The following is a 14,994-nucleotide window of genomic DNA, read 5'->3' as shown; positions in this document are numbered from 1 at the left end:
CTTCCTGGGCTGGTCTCAGGGTTCACAGGCCTCCAGGCAGGAGCTCAAGCAGGGAGCTCCTTCCCTCACTGCTCCAGGCTCCAAATGAACAGGCCATGCCTCCAACAGCTCCACAACTCTTTTCAGTAAACAAAACAAACATTAGATCAAGTGCCTCCCGATCTGGGGGACACTACAAACATTTCACAAGGCCCTTTTTTTTTGGGTGATTTTTGTGGGGGGTTTTTTTGGGCACTAAAATCATAGTTTTTTTCCCCAAGTGCCCCCTATAAAAGGGGAGGGGGACACTAAAACCCGCATTGCACTCCCTCAATAGCAAGCAGGTCCTTCCTCAGATTAGGATAATGGTTGATGGGTGTTTTTGTGACTGGAAGGCTGTATCCGCTGGGGTTCCACAGGGCTCAGTGCTGGGTCCCTTGCTTTTTGTGGTATATATCAATGATTTAGACTTGAATGTTGGGGGTATGATTCAGAAGTATGCAGATGATACTTGTAATGTATAAATAAAGAGTCTGACCAGATACGGTGAGCTCAAAGTAAAGTGTGACCTCAGTCTTTTATTGCACATCTCCAGAGTGCCTCTCCAACCTGTGAGCACTCCTTCAGTGCAGGTGCTCCCAAGGGATTGTGGGATTTCTTGGGACTCCAGGGGATGAGCCCTCTGGTGGTTAAACAAGGTATTTACAGGGTTACATATATAACAACACCCCCCCACCCCCATGCCCCCACGCCCCCCAAAGTCAACAGTGTAACTATTTACAAGGTTAGTCGAAGAGAGGCCTTTCCTTCCCTGGTTGATGTCTCGGTGCAAATGATGGTTTTGGTGAGTCATTTGTTGGGCCCTCGCTGGGCTGCTGTGCAGCTGGCCTTGCTGGGCTGCCTGGTGTGGTGAGTCCTGCTGGGCTGCTGCAGGTGATGGGTTCTGCTTCGTGGTCAACCACTGTGTCGGTTGCTACTGGTGTGTGTGTTGGGGGGGTCAAAAAAGGTACGGTCTAATGTGGGTTGCTCTGGATAGTCCGTGAATCTGAGTTTGGTTTGGTCCAAGTGTTTCCTGTAGATGAGTCCATTTGAAAGTTTGACCAAAACACCCTACTCTCCTCTTTGGCCACGACAGTGCTGGGAAACCACTTGGGACCTTGTCACATCCAGGGGATTTATCTGCCTTTAGTCCCATTATCTTACTGAGTACCACCTCCTTAGTGATTGTGATTGTGTTAAGTTCCAACCCCGGTAACCCAGCAAATTGTTCCTTTTCAAATATATATCCAATTCCCTCTTGCAGACCTGGGCCCACAGCACTAGACTGCCCTTAACCTGGGCACAACATTGGCATCTTATTCATTCACTGGGACAGGAAATACCTGGTGTGGGAAATGGAGCCCAGGGCTCTGAACATTCCCTCTGCTCTCCTGAGAAAAGCTGCATGCTGGGGTCCAGTTCCATGGGCCCCGACAGCACATTCCGACCTCACCCAATTCCCCATTCCACGTGTGTAAGCCTGGACCCTCTCAGCAGGATATCCGACTGCAGGAGGCCTCATCACAGTGTCCTCACCAGAAATCCACACACAGTCTGCATTGATCAGGAGCCTTTAAGGTGCTAAAGTTGTCAAGCACAAGGCACTTCACCCTCAGCATAGACTCTCAGAGGGCAGTGAGTTCAGGGGCAGTACGTCAGTGAGGTCTCTGCGAGCAGCAAGATCAACTTTTTTTTAAATTCTGATGGGACTGGACAGGTTAGATGCAGGAAGAATGTTCCCGATTTTGGGGGAGCCCAGAATCAGGGGTCACAATCTAAGATAAGGGGTAAGCCATTTAGGACTGAGATGAGGAGAAACTTCTTCACTCAGAGAGTTGTTAACCTGTGAAATTCTCTACCGCAGAGAGTTGCTGATGCCAGTTCACTGGATATATTCAAAAGGGAGTTAGATATGGCCCTCACGGCTAAAAGGATCAAGCAGGAAAGGGGTACTGAGGTGAATGATCAGCCATGATCTTATTAAATGGTGGTACAGGCTCAAAGAGGCAAATGGCTGACTCCTGCACCTATTTTCTATGTTTCCCTGTCCAATAGGACAAATAGGAAGGAGCAACGTTTCCTGGTGCCTATTGGTGGACCAATACGAAGGAGCCATGTTTCCTGGTCCCTACTGGAGGATCAATAGGAAAAAGCCATGTTCCCTGATTCCTAATGAAGGACCAATCGGAAGGAGCCATGTTTCCTGGTCCCTATTGCAGGACCAATAGGAAGGAACCATGTTTCCTTGTCCCTATTAGGCACCAATAGGAAGTAGCCATGTTTCATGATCCCTATTGGACAACCAATAGGAAGAAGCCATGTTTCATTGTCCCTATTGGAGGATCAATAGGACGGCACCATGTTGCCTGGGTCCAAGTGGGGGACTAATAGGAAGGAGCCATGATTCCTGGGCCCTATTGTGGTACCAATAGGAAGGAGCCATATTGCCTGGAGCCGATTGGAGGACCAGTGGGACATGGAGTGTGGACCCTTCTTGTTGTAAATGTAGGATCATCGTCACCTGATCCCGGTAAAAATACCCTGATCTGGAGCGGGGCCATGGAAGGGGAAGGGATTCGAAGATGTTCTGAGCGGACAGGATGGAGCAGTGGGTCAGACCCTGTCCTGTTGCTCCAGCTCAAACTGATGGGGTGAGGATCTCCTCCCTCTGCTGGGCCTTCATGAAATGAGCTTTCTGTCCAAACCGGTCCCCACAGAGAATAGGCCCACAGCACAGAACGGCCCTTAATTGGGCAATAAACAACCAATGTACTGAGAGAGGCCAAGGGGTGGCCACTGTGGGGAATGGGGCCTTACTCCAGAAGGCATGCTCTGGGGTCAAGGGTTAACATCCATTGGTGGGGGAGGGCACAGGGAGGTTTATTCTGCATTTCAGTGTGCTGCACCTGGGAGTCTGTGGGGAAGCGAGAGGGGGAGAGAGATGGAGGAATGGAGAGAGAAGGAGGGGGAGAAGGAGGGCGGGGAAGAGGAAGTGAAATGTGCTGACGTGGCTTTCTCTGGGTGAAGACATTTACATATTGAGGGATGGGCAGTGAGACTCTCTCAGGCTGCAGGTTTATAAAGCAGGGCCCAGTGAAGGGCAGTTTATCAGTAAGCAGGCACAGGGACAGGAGCAGACACCATGATTTCACCCATCCAGCTGATCTGGCCTCTGGCATTCTGCGTCGCAGGTACCAATCTCTCTCCTTCCACGTTTAATATCTCCCTGCTGTCGATTTCTGTCCAACTCTACTGACCAGTGATTGAAGGGCAAATGCTGACACTAGAGGAGAGCTCAGTGTCTCGAGCAATCTCTCATTTTGCAGCGTCTTTCTGTGACAGTGCTTACTTCACTTTCTTTCCCCATTTCCCCCTCAGGTATCAGTGGGGACATCATCATGACCCAGTCTCCCCCGGTGCTGTCAGTGAGTGAGGGACAGACTGCAACCATCACGTGTACCGCCAGTGCATCTGTTAGCAAGTATGTTGCTTGGTACCAGCAGAAAGCCGGGCAGAAACCCACTCTGCTGATCCATTCGGGATCAACTCGTTTCACTGGAACGTCCAATCGCTTCACCGGCAGTTACCAGTCCAACACGTTCACCCTGAGCATCAGCAATGTGAAGAGCGAGGATGTCGCAGACTATTACTGTCAGCAACATAACAGCTACCCTCTACACTGTGATACACAGCTGTACAAAAACCTCAATATACACAGTCCCACCTCCTGTACTGACTCACCCCACAGTTATATATAATATATAATAATGGACACACAGCCCCACCTCCTGTACGGTTTTACACATGACTGACACACAGCTCGATGGGAGTGATGGCAGGAATATTCAGCTGGAAGCTGCAGTGAATTGGGAAAGAATGGAGTGGGTCAGAGAGGAGTTGGGGCTGTGTCTTCATCACTGACAATCTCACAGCTCTACTCTGTACATTCAGACAGCACGGAGACACTGGGTGGTCCTGTGTGCTCAATCCAAATAATCTCACAAACCCCCCACTATTGAGAGGGCCACAACTTATAAAACCCAAAGCATAAACATGAAAGGAAAGTGAACAAGTGAAATGTTCGTGCTCTTTCCCTGCCCACCCCACACTCCAGGCCCTGCGGTGTACTCCCGTCGCAGAAGGCCTCAGGCCTACCCTGTGTCTGTCCCCAGGGCCACTCGGATGCGGACAAAGCCCACGAATTGAGGCAGGCAGGCAGTGTGACCACCCCATGGGCCCCATCCAACTGGGACCTGTGGATGGTCTGCCCACTCCCCCCGCACCGGGTGGCCAGGCCCAGGAGCGTGGGACTGAAGTGGAGCCAGAAATCGAGGAGCAGCCCCTTCAAATAGTGGAAGAGGGGCTGCATCCTCTCACACTCCACGTACACACGGGTCACGGACTGAGGAAACAGGTTTCTAAAGCCCCTGAAACTCGTTATTTTATAATGATCCCGAGGAAGGCCTCTGTCAGCAACACAAACATTTCACTTGCAGATGGAGCCCGTTGTTCAAGGGGCACAAAGAGGTGAGCCCTGTGTGAGGGGGACTTTCATTCTCCAGCAATTCCGTGGCCCTAGGGTTACCGTCTGATGGGGCGGGAAGGGCAGCTGGGAGATTTGTCCCAAACACATTGGATCCCCAACTCTCCCGGGTACTGCCCCAGGCAACTCGGACACAGAGAGAGAGGGAGAGAGTGAGCGAGAGAGCGTGATTGTAGTGGGAGACAGTGTAAGGGAGAGGAAGCGATAGAGAGGGAGGAAGGGAGAGGAAGCGAGGGGGATAGAGAGAGTGGGAGAGGGAGCGAGGGGGATAGAAAGAGTGTGAGAGGGAGGGCGGGAGAAATAGAGTCAGCGAGATTGGTGAGAGAGAGTGTGAGAAACAGTGAGTGAAACACTGAAAAAGAGACACAGAGTGAGACACACACACACAGACAGAGAAAGGGGGAGAGAGACTGAGTGAGCCAGGGTCGGAGGATATTGTACAGCCGCTGCACTGGAAGCTGTCACTGTGGCTCACGTTCGGTAAAGGAACCAAGCTCAGACTGAGTAAGTAAACCCCAATGCTCCGTTATTAACACTTTAAATGCTGAATCTTTCCAAGACACAAATACTGAATAGGGGGAGATTTTAGTTTACGCAGGATTACATTGGATATACGGCCCAGAAACAGGCCATTCGGCCCAACCAGTCCATGCCGGTGTTCATGCTCCACTCGAGCCTCCCGTCTTTCCTCATCTAAATCTATCAGTCTAACTCTCTATTCCCTTCTCCCTCATATCCCTGTCTAGCCTCCCCTTAAATACATCGATTCTATTCACTTCAATCACTCCCTGTGGTAGCGAGTTCCACATTCTCACCACTTGCTGTGTAAAGAATTTTCTCCTGAATTCACAATTGGATTTCTTGCTATCTTATATTGAAGGTCTCTCGTTCTGATCTTCCCAACAAGTGGAAACAGTCTCTCTGTATCCACTCTATCAAAACCTTTCCGAATGTTAAAGACCTCGATCAGGTCACCCCTCAGCCTCAAGAGAAAAGAGCCCCAGCCTGTTCATCCTTTCCTGATATGTACACCCTCGCATTTCTGGTCCCATCCTTGTAAACCTTCTCTGCACCCTCTCAAGTGCCTGTGTATGGGTTATATAATATGGTGGGGAGCTGCGGTGAATGAAAGGGTTAATTGAAGAGTGCTGTGTATGACAGGGAGCCCGGCTGTATTCCTTTACCCACACTCCCCCTTCACCCAGCAAAGTATAAGTAACGAACTGTTACCCACCGTGTGGAGGAGATCTGGACGTTGGCACACTGCGGTCCCATCCCTGCACCATCCCCGGAAATCGCTCCCGAGCCTCCTGCCTGTCTCAGTGTGACAGACACGGTGTGTGAGACACGGGCAGAGTGTGGGTGTGAGTGAGTGAGCTCGCTGGGGGCAGTCTGTGCTCCTGTCACAGTCTCTGATATAACTGAGCTCAGCCTCAGCACACTGACACTCCCGAGGTCCCGCCTCCCCCAGCTCCAACTCTGATCTGTCCAGCCCCCGCTCACCTCCTGTCCAACTTCTGATCACAAACAGGGGCAGCAGGGCTCGCAATCCGGCGGCTGCAGTGCTCCAGGGTTGTGGGGAGACTCTCAGTTGCTGTTTCTATGGCTCGAGTTCAGGCTGATATTTATCCCGCAACCTACATCGCTTAAAATGCTCAATTACCTCTTTGCTGTGTGTGGGAGCTTGCTGTGCACAAATTGGTTGCCGTGTTTCCCACATTACAACAGTGACTGCACTTCAAAATGTACTTCATTGGCTGTGAAGCACTTTGGGAAATCCTGAGGTGTGAAAGGCGCTATATAAATGCAGGTCTTTCTTTAATTACTCTTTTCTTTTTCTGAACTGGGACTCGCACTATTCCCCTGCTGATTAAACCTGGACCCAGCAGAAAATCCCCAGAACTTGGACTAATGTTCCTTAAGAACATGGGAATTAGGAGCAGGAGAAGGCCATTCAGCCTCTCGAGCCTACTCCGCCATTCAATGAGATCATGGCTGATCTTCTACCTCAACTCCACTTTCCTGCAGTGTCCCCATATCCCTCGATTCCCTTAATATCCAAAAATCTATCGATCTCCGGAATATACTCAAGGACTGAGCCTCCACAGCCCTCTGGGGTAGAGAATTCCAGAGATTCATCACCCTCTGAGTGAAGAGGTTTCTTCTCATCTCAGTCCTAAATGGCCGACCCCTTATTCTGAGACTGTGACCCCTGGTTCTAGACTCCCCAGCCAGAGGAAACATCCTCCCTGCATCTACCCTGTCAAGCCCTGTCAGAATATTGTATGTGTCAATGAGATCACCTCTCATTCTTCTAAACACTAGAGAATATAAGCCTAATATACTCGATCTCTCCATAGACAATCCCCCCATCCCAGATGTCCGTCTGATGTGTCAGCGTGTTTGTCACACGTGACGGAGCAGACAGCAGGAGTTCCACCAGCAACACAGGACGTTACCTCAGTGCCCGGCCCACTTTCCCCATCCACTTACCACATTCTTATAGGTAAACGGGCTCAGCACCTGCCCTCGGCCGGTGAAATGTCTCCCCTCTACACCACAGGCTGCCCGTCATCTGCTCCCCATCTCACTCCTGAAGGCACTACCTCTGGCTGGGGCACAGCTCCCCTCCCAAGTAGGCTCACTGTCCCAGTGTGAGCCCAGAGACTGAGCTCCCCAAGTGGGCTCATTGTCCCAGTGTGAGCCCAGAGACTGAGCTCCCCAAGTGGGCTCATTGTCCCAGTGTGAGCCCAGAGACTGAGCTCCCCAAGTGGGCTCACTGTCTCAGTGTGAGCCCAGAGACTGAGCTCCCCAAGTGGGCTCACTGTCTCAGTGTGTGCCCAGAGACTGAGCGTATCAGGCTAATCGACCGTGAGGTGTGAGCCGTGCGTCAATCACAAGCACGCTCGGCTCTGAGAAAAGAAAGAAAGAATTGTATTTATATAGCGCCTTTCATGACCACCAGACATCCCAATATGCTTTACAGCCAATGAAGTCCTTTTTGAAGTGTACTCACCGTTGTAATGTAGGAAATGCAGCAGTAAATTTGTGCACAGCAAGCTCCCACAAACAGCAATGTGCTGATGACCAAATAATATGTTTTTGTTGTGTTGATTGAGGGATAAATATTGGCCAGGACACCGAAGTGGGATTTGAACCCACAATTTCTGACTCCGAAGCGAGGGTGCTACCAACTGAGCCACTTGCTGACACCATTCAGCCCATTGTGTCCATGACAGTCAAAGAAGAGCTACCCAGACTAATCCCACTTTCCAGCTCTTGGTCCATAGCCCTGTGGGTTACGGCACTTGAAGTGCACATCCAAGTACTTCTTAAATGCGGTGAGGGTTTCTGCCTCGACCTCCCTTTCAGGCAGTGAGTTCCAGACCCCCACCACCCTCTGGGGGAAAATATTTCTCCTCAACTTCCCTCTACCCACACATTAAATCTTTCTCACCTGGTTGTTGACCTCTCTATTGAGGGAAATCGGTCCATCCTAACCACTCTATCTAGGCCCCTCATAATGTTATACACATCAATTAAATCTCCCCTCAGCCTCGTCTGTTCCGAACAAAATAACCTCAGCCAATCCAATCTTTCCTCATAGCTAAAAATTTCCAGTCCTGGTAACATTCTTGTAAATTTCCTCTGTATCCTCTGTGGTGCAATCACACATTTCCTGTAATGTGGTGACCAGAACTGCACACAGTACTCTACCTATGGTCTAAATAGTGTTTTATACAATTATAACATAACTTCCCTGCTCTTGTATTCCATGCCGCGACTAATAAAGTCAAGTATTCCGTATGTCTTCTTAACCATCTTATCGACCTGGCCTACTACCTTCAGAGATCTGTGCACATGCACTCCAAGGTCCATTTGTTCCTCTACACTTCTCAGTGTCCTACCATTTAATGTTTATTCCCTTGCCTTGTTAGACATCCCCAAATGCATTACCTCACAGTTCTCTGCATTGAATTCCATTTGCCACTGTTCTGCCCACCTGACCAATCCATTGATATCTTCCTGCTGTCCACAGCTTTCTTCCTCACTACCAACCGCACGGCCAGTTTTTGTATCATCTGCAAACTTCTTAATCATAGAAAAATAGAAACATAGAAAATAGGTGCAGGAGTAGGCCGTTCGACCCTTCGAGCCTGCACCACCATTCAATAAGATCATGGCTGATCATTCCCTCAGTATCTCTTTCCTGCTTTCTCTCCATACCCCTTGTATCATTGATGTACATTGTAAAGAGCTGGGGTCCCAGCACTGAGCCCTGCGGCACTCCACTAGTCACTGCCTGCCATTCTGAAAAGGACCCATTTATCCCGATTCTCTGCTTCCTGTCTGCCAACAAGTTCTCTATCCACATCAGTATATTACCTTCAACACCACGTGCTTTGATTTGCACACCAGTCTCATATGTAGGACCTTGTAGGGAATCATGTCCCCTACATTGAAGTAGAAACATAAAATCAGAGAAAATATGTGCAGGAGTATGCATAGAAACATAGAAACATAGAAAATAGGTGCAGGAGTGAATACAAGCCCAGTTGATCCAATCTTGCTTGATAGGTCAGTCCCACCATCCCGGAAATCAGTCTGGTGAACCTTCGCTGCACTCCCTCAATAGCAAGAATGTCCTTCCTCAAGTTAGGAGACCAAAACTGTACACAATACTCCTGGCCTCACCAAGGCCCTGTACAACTGTAGCAACACCTCCCTGCCCCTGTACTCAAATCCCCTTGCTATGAAGGCCAACATGCCATTTGCTTTCTTAACCGCCTGTTGCACCTGCATGCCAACCTTCAATGACTGATGTACCATGACACCCAGGTCTCGTTGCACCTCCCCTTTTCCTGATCTGTCAACTTTCAGATAATAGTCTGTCTCTCTCTTTTTACCACCAAAGTGGATAACCTCACATTTATCCACATTATACTTCATCTGCCATGCATTTGCCCACTCACCTAACCTATCCAAGTCGCTCTGCAGCCTCATAGCATCCTCCTCGCAGCTCACACTGCCATTCGGCCTGTCGAGCCTGCAACACAATTTAACATGATCATGGCTGATCATGCACTTCATTACCCCATTCCTGCTTTCTCTCCATACCCCTTGATCCCTTTAGCCTTAAGGGCCACATCAAACTCCCTTTTGCATATATCTAACAAATTGGCCTCAACAATTATCTGTGGTAGAGAATTCCACATGCTCAGAACTCTCCGAGTGAAGAATTTGCTCCTCATCTCGGTCTTAAATGGCTTACCCCTTATCCTTCGACTTGACACCAGGTTCTGGACTCCCCCAACATCGGGAACATTCTTCCTGCATCAAACCTGTCCAATCCCGTCTGAATTTTATATGTTTCTATGAGATCCCCTCTCATTCTTCTAAATTCCATTGAATATAAGCCTGAATCATTTGTGTATATTACAAAGAACAAGGGACTTAGTACTGAGCCCTGTGGCACCCCACTCGAAACAGCCTTCCAGTCACAAAAACACCCATTGACCATTACCCTTTGCTTCCTGCCACTGATCCAATTTTGGATCCAACTTGCCACTTTCCCTTGGATCCCATGGGCTTTTACTTTTCTGCCATGTGGGACCTTGCCAAAAGCCTTACAAAAATCCATGTAGACTACATCAAAGGTGCAACGCTCATTGACCCTCCGTGTCATTTCCGCAAAAAATTCAATCAAGTTAGTCAGGCACGACCTTCCCTGAACAAATCAGTGCTGACTGTCCTTGATTAATCCATCCCTTTTCAGATGACAATTTATCCTCTCCCTCAGAATTGTTTCCAATAATTTTTCAACCACCGAGGTTAGGCTGACTGGTCTGTTATTAGTCGGTCTATCTCTTTCCCCCTTTTTAAACAAAGGTACCACGTTAGCAGTCCTCCATTCTTCTGACACCACACCTGTAGCTAGAGAGGATTGGAAAATAATGGTCAGAGCCTCTGCTACTTCCTCCCTTGCTTCTCTCAACAACCTGGGTTACATTTCATCTGGGCCTGGTGAATTAACCACTTTCAAAGCTGCTAAGCCCCTTAATACTTCCCCTCTCACTATGTTTATCTCATCTAATATTTTACACTTCTCCTCAATTACAATGTCTGCATCGTCACTCTCTTCTGTGAAGACAGATGCAAAGTATTCATGAAGAACCATACCCACGTCTTCCGCCTCCACACGCAGGTTACCTTTTTGTTCTCCAAAAGGCCCAACTCTTTCCTTAATTATCCTCTTGTTATTTATGTATTTATAAAACATCTTTGGGTTTTCCTTGATTTTACTTGCCAATATTTTTTCATGCCTTCTCTTTGCATTCCTAATTTCCTTTTTAATTTCACCCCTGCACTTTCTATACTCCTCTGGGCTTTCTGCAGTATTTAGCTCTGGGTATCTGACATAAGCTTCCCTTTTTTGCCTTATCCTACCCTATATGATCTTTGCCATCCAGGGGGCTCTTCACTTGGGAGTGCCACCCTTTTCCTTTGTGGGAACATACTTGCTCTGAACCCTCACTATCTCCCCCTTGAATGCCTCCCACTGCTCTGACACTGATTTACCTTCAAGTAGTTATTTCCAGTCCACTTTTGCTAAATCACCCCTCAGCTTAGTAAAACTGGCCTTTCCCCAATTGAGAACCTTTATTCCTGATCTATCTTTGTCCTTTTCCATAACTACACTAAATCTAACTGAAAAATGATCACTAGCACCAAAATGCTCTCCCACTGATACCCTTTCCACCTGCCCAGCTTCATTCACTAAAACTAAGTCCAGAAACGCCCCCTCCCTTGGGCTTGCTACGTATTGGCTATAAAAGTTCTCCTGAATGCCTTTTAAGAATTCTGCGCCCTCTATACCTTTGACACTGATTCCATCCCAGTTAATTGAGCAGAGTTGAAATCCCCGACTATTGCTGCCCGATTGTTTTTGCACTTCTCAGCAATTTGCCGACATATTTTCTCTTCTATCTCCCTCTGACTGTTTCGGGGTCTATAGTACACTCCCAGCAGTGTGACTGGCCCTTTTATATTCATCAGTTTAACCCATATGGCCTCATTTGATGATCCTTCTCACATACCATCCCTCTGTCAGAGGTGCCATCTTTCAGATGAGATGTTAAACCGAAGTCCCGTCTGCCCTCTTAGGTGGACATGAAAGATCTCATAATCACTATTGGAAGGGCAAGGGGGTTCTTCACAGCGCTCTGCCCAATATTTATCCCACAACCAACATAGTTAAAACTGATGATCTGGTCATGATCTCATTGCAGTCTGGGAGCTTCATAGAATCAGAGAAATTTACAGCATGAAAGGAGGCCATTCGGCCCATTGCCTCCGCACTGGCCGACAAAGATCTACCAAGTACTTTTTTAAATGTGGTGAGGGTTTCTGCCTCGACCACCCTTTCAGGCAGTGAGTTCCAGACCCCCACCACCATCTGGGTGAAGACATTGCCCCTCAAATCCCCTCTAAAGCTCCTACCAATTACTTTAGATCTATGTCCTGGTTGTTGATCACTCTGCTAAGGGAAATAGGTCCGTCCTATCCACTCTATCTAGACCCCTCATAATTTTATACACCTCAATAAGGTCTCCCCTCAGCCTCCTCTGTTCCAAAGAAAACAACCCCAGCCTATCCAATCTTTCCTCATCGCTAAAATTTTCCAGACCAGGCAACATCCTCGTAAATCTTCCTGTGTGCAATTGGTTGTAAAGCACCTTGGGGCATCCTGAGGTTGTGAAAGGTGCTATATAAATTCAAGGCTTTCTTTCATTGAAGTGGGAGGGCCCTGATCCTGACCCTCACCCATTGTCCGCGCACTCTGACCTTCCAGGAGGTCACAGGATCATTGGGAGCAGTGACCCCTGCCTGACCCCGGTACACTGAGACTCCTTGTAGCCTCACCCTTGACCTCACCCCGGTGCTGGGCAGCAAGCTTTTAAATGCAATCTAAGCTGACAGTCCAGTGTAGTGCTGAGGGAGTGCCGCACTGTCGGAGGTGTCGTTTTTCAGATGAAACATTAAACCAAGGCCCCGTCTGCCCTCTCAGCTGGATGTAAAAGATCACATGCCATTATTTCAAAGAGCAGGGGAGTTCTCCTCGTGTCCTGGTCAATATTTATCCCTCAACCAACATGACAAAAGAACAGATTATCAGGTCGTTATCACTTCGCTGTTTGTGGGAGCTTGCTGTGCACAGATTGGCTGCCGTGTTTCTCACATTACAACAGTGACTACACTCCAAAAGTACTTCATTGGCTGTAAAGTGCTTTGAGATGTCCGGTGGTTGTGAAAGGTGTAATATAAATGCAAGTTTTTTTTTAAATCACCTTAACATCGAACGCATTTATATTTATATTAAGCTTATCAAGAGAGGCAAAGAAGATTAAGAATTAGTGTTGCTCGCCTCCAATGGTTAATCGCTAGCCAGGAGTTCATTAACCCAACTCTCCGTTATCAGATGTGAATTATCCCCACAGTGACACACACACACACACACACACACTAATATACACCTATTAAACATCCTTCTCCTCCCTTTCAGGCCGAGGGAAGACACCACCCACGCTGACCCTGCTGCCCCCCTCCCCGGAGGAGGTCACGACCAAGGGCACTGCCACCCTGGTGTGCCTCGCTGATCACTTCTACCCCGATGCGGTGGAGGTGGAGTGGAAGAAGGACGGGGCGACCATTTCGGCCGGGGTCCAGACCAGCGACTACCTGCGAGCTTCGGACAACACCTACAGTGTCAGCAGCCTGCTGACCCTCTCTGGCTCCGACTGGGAGTCCAACGCCAGATTCTCCTGCAGCCTCACCCATGAGAGCCTCTCCTCTCCCCTCAGCAAGGGCGTCAGGAGAGCAGAATGTGCGTAGTGTGTCAGGGACAGTCCGCGGGGGAGACGCAACTTTAAATAGAACAGGGGGTGAGCCGGGAGGACAAAGGTCATTGTCAGCACTGCATTTCTACTCTCTTCCTTCTCGGGACTGGGTCAGGGAAAGCATCTGAGGGTCAGGGGGTAAGGCACATTATTGGGGCAGTGTCAGGGGAGCTTTACTCTGTATCTAACCCGTGCTGTACCTGCCCTGGGAGGGTTTGATGGGACAGTGTTGACTCGTGCTGCCAAGTAAAACCTCTCGAAGATGCTGAAGACTGTCAGCAGAGTAAAACTAATGTTAAACTGCGAAGTGCCGCTTCAGTAAGCAGACCCCCTCCCTGCTCACCCTGCTGTTACAATTCAAGGTTTTGTCCTCGTTTAAAGGGACAGGATTCTCACGGTGTGGAGAAAATCCACACAACTGTTTTAATAAAGCTGCATTCTCCCTGTGAATGTCTCCAGCTCGCTCTCGCTGGGCTGTTTATTCAAGTCTTGTTTCTGTAAATGTGAATCTGTAAAAGGCAATAAACGTGAAGAATATTCAGTCTGTGTTTGACGAGTGCTTTAGAAATGTCCCACCTCCCCCTCAGCTGGATTGGCTGCATTTCAGTAAGGGTCTGTCCTGATTGGCTGGGTGAGCTGTCAATCAATGGCACATCAGCAGGAGATTTGATTCAAATCCAATTATCAATCATTTTAAAACGATCAATTTTAGCTCGAACCTCTGGAGTGCACAAGATTAAACACAGAGACACTAAAAGCTGCTGGGATTAAACCCTCCCAGTCTGAGCATTGGCTCTCACTCTGCAAACTGGGGGTGTTGGGACAGCCCCCGATGGTGGGATCGCACTGTGCACTCTGTGCTGACTGCTGGGGGCAATCTGGTGGCAGGAGGCCACAGTCACAACGTTGCATTCTCTCTCCTTAACGTGTGGCTCGTGGCAGCAGCACAAAACTGTACCGAGTGAGGCCTCAGCTTCGGGAGAGGAGCAGTCAGTGTATCACCGTGTACATGTCCCTGAGTGTTAGTGTGGCTTACCCAGCACCACCTGTAGGTGTGGTGTGTGTGTGTGTGTGTGTGACTGTCACCCAGCACCATCTGGAGGTGTGTGTGTGTGTGAATGTTTCCCAGCACCACCTGTGGGTGTGTGTGTGTGTGAATGTTACCCAACACCGCATGTAGGGGTGTGTGTGACTGTTACCCAGCACCGCCTGTAGGGGTGTGTGTGAATGTTACCCAGCAGCGCCTGCAGGTGTGTGTGTGTGTGTGTGTGTGTGTGTGACTGTTACCCAGCACCGCCTGTAGGTGTGTGTGTGTGTGTGTGTGACTGTTACCCAGCACCGCCTGCGGGTGTGTGTGTGTGACTGTTCCCCAGCACCACCTGCAGGTGTGTGTGTGTGTGTGTGTGTGTGACTGTTACCGTTACCCAGCACCATCTGTAGGGGTGTGTGTGTGAGCTCCAGCTCCTGGGGGGGTGGTGGAGGGTTGGTAGGGGAGTGGGGAGGTGCGGTGATCGGGGCCTGACCTTTTGTAGAACG

The 14,994-nt window shown here is 49.1% G+C and overlaps 1 gene segment (V, D, J or C); it reads left to right on the top strand.

The window, feature by feature from the left end:
* Nucleotides 1-3,160: 3,160 nt before the first annotated feature.
* Nucleotides 3,161-13,453, top strand: LOC139245192 (Ig kappa chain V region Mem5-like). The segment is given in 4 exon segments: nt 3,161-3,209; nt 3,397-3,691; nt 5,031-5,065; nt 13,125-13,453. Coding segments are annotated over 4 exon segments (708 nt in total).
* The last annotated feature ends 1,541 nt before the right edge of the window (nt 13,454-14,994 follow it).

The sequence above is a fragment of the Pristiophorus japonicus genome, unplaced genomic scaffold (genome assembly GCF_044704955.1).
Source record: "Pristiophorus japonicus isolate sPriJap1 unplaced genomic scaffold, sPriJap1.hap1 HAP1_SCAFFOLD_214, whole genome shotgun sequence".
Classification (NCBI taxonomy): Eukaryota; Metazoa; Chordata; class Chondrichthyes; family Pristiophoridae; genus Pristiophorus; species Pristiophorus japonicus.
This window is presented reverse-complemented; position numbering and strand designations above follow the sequence as displayed.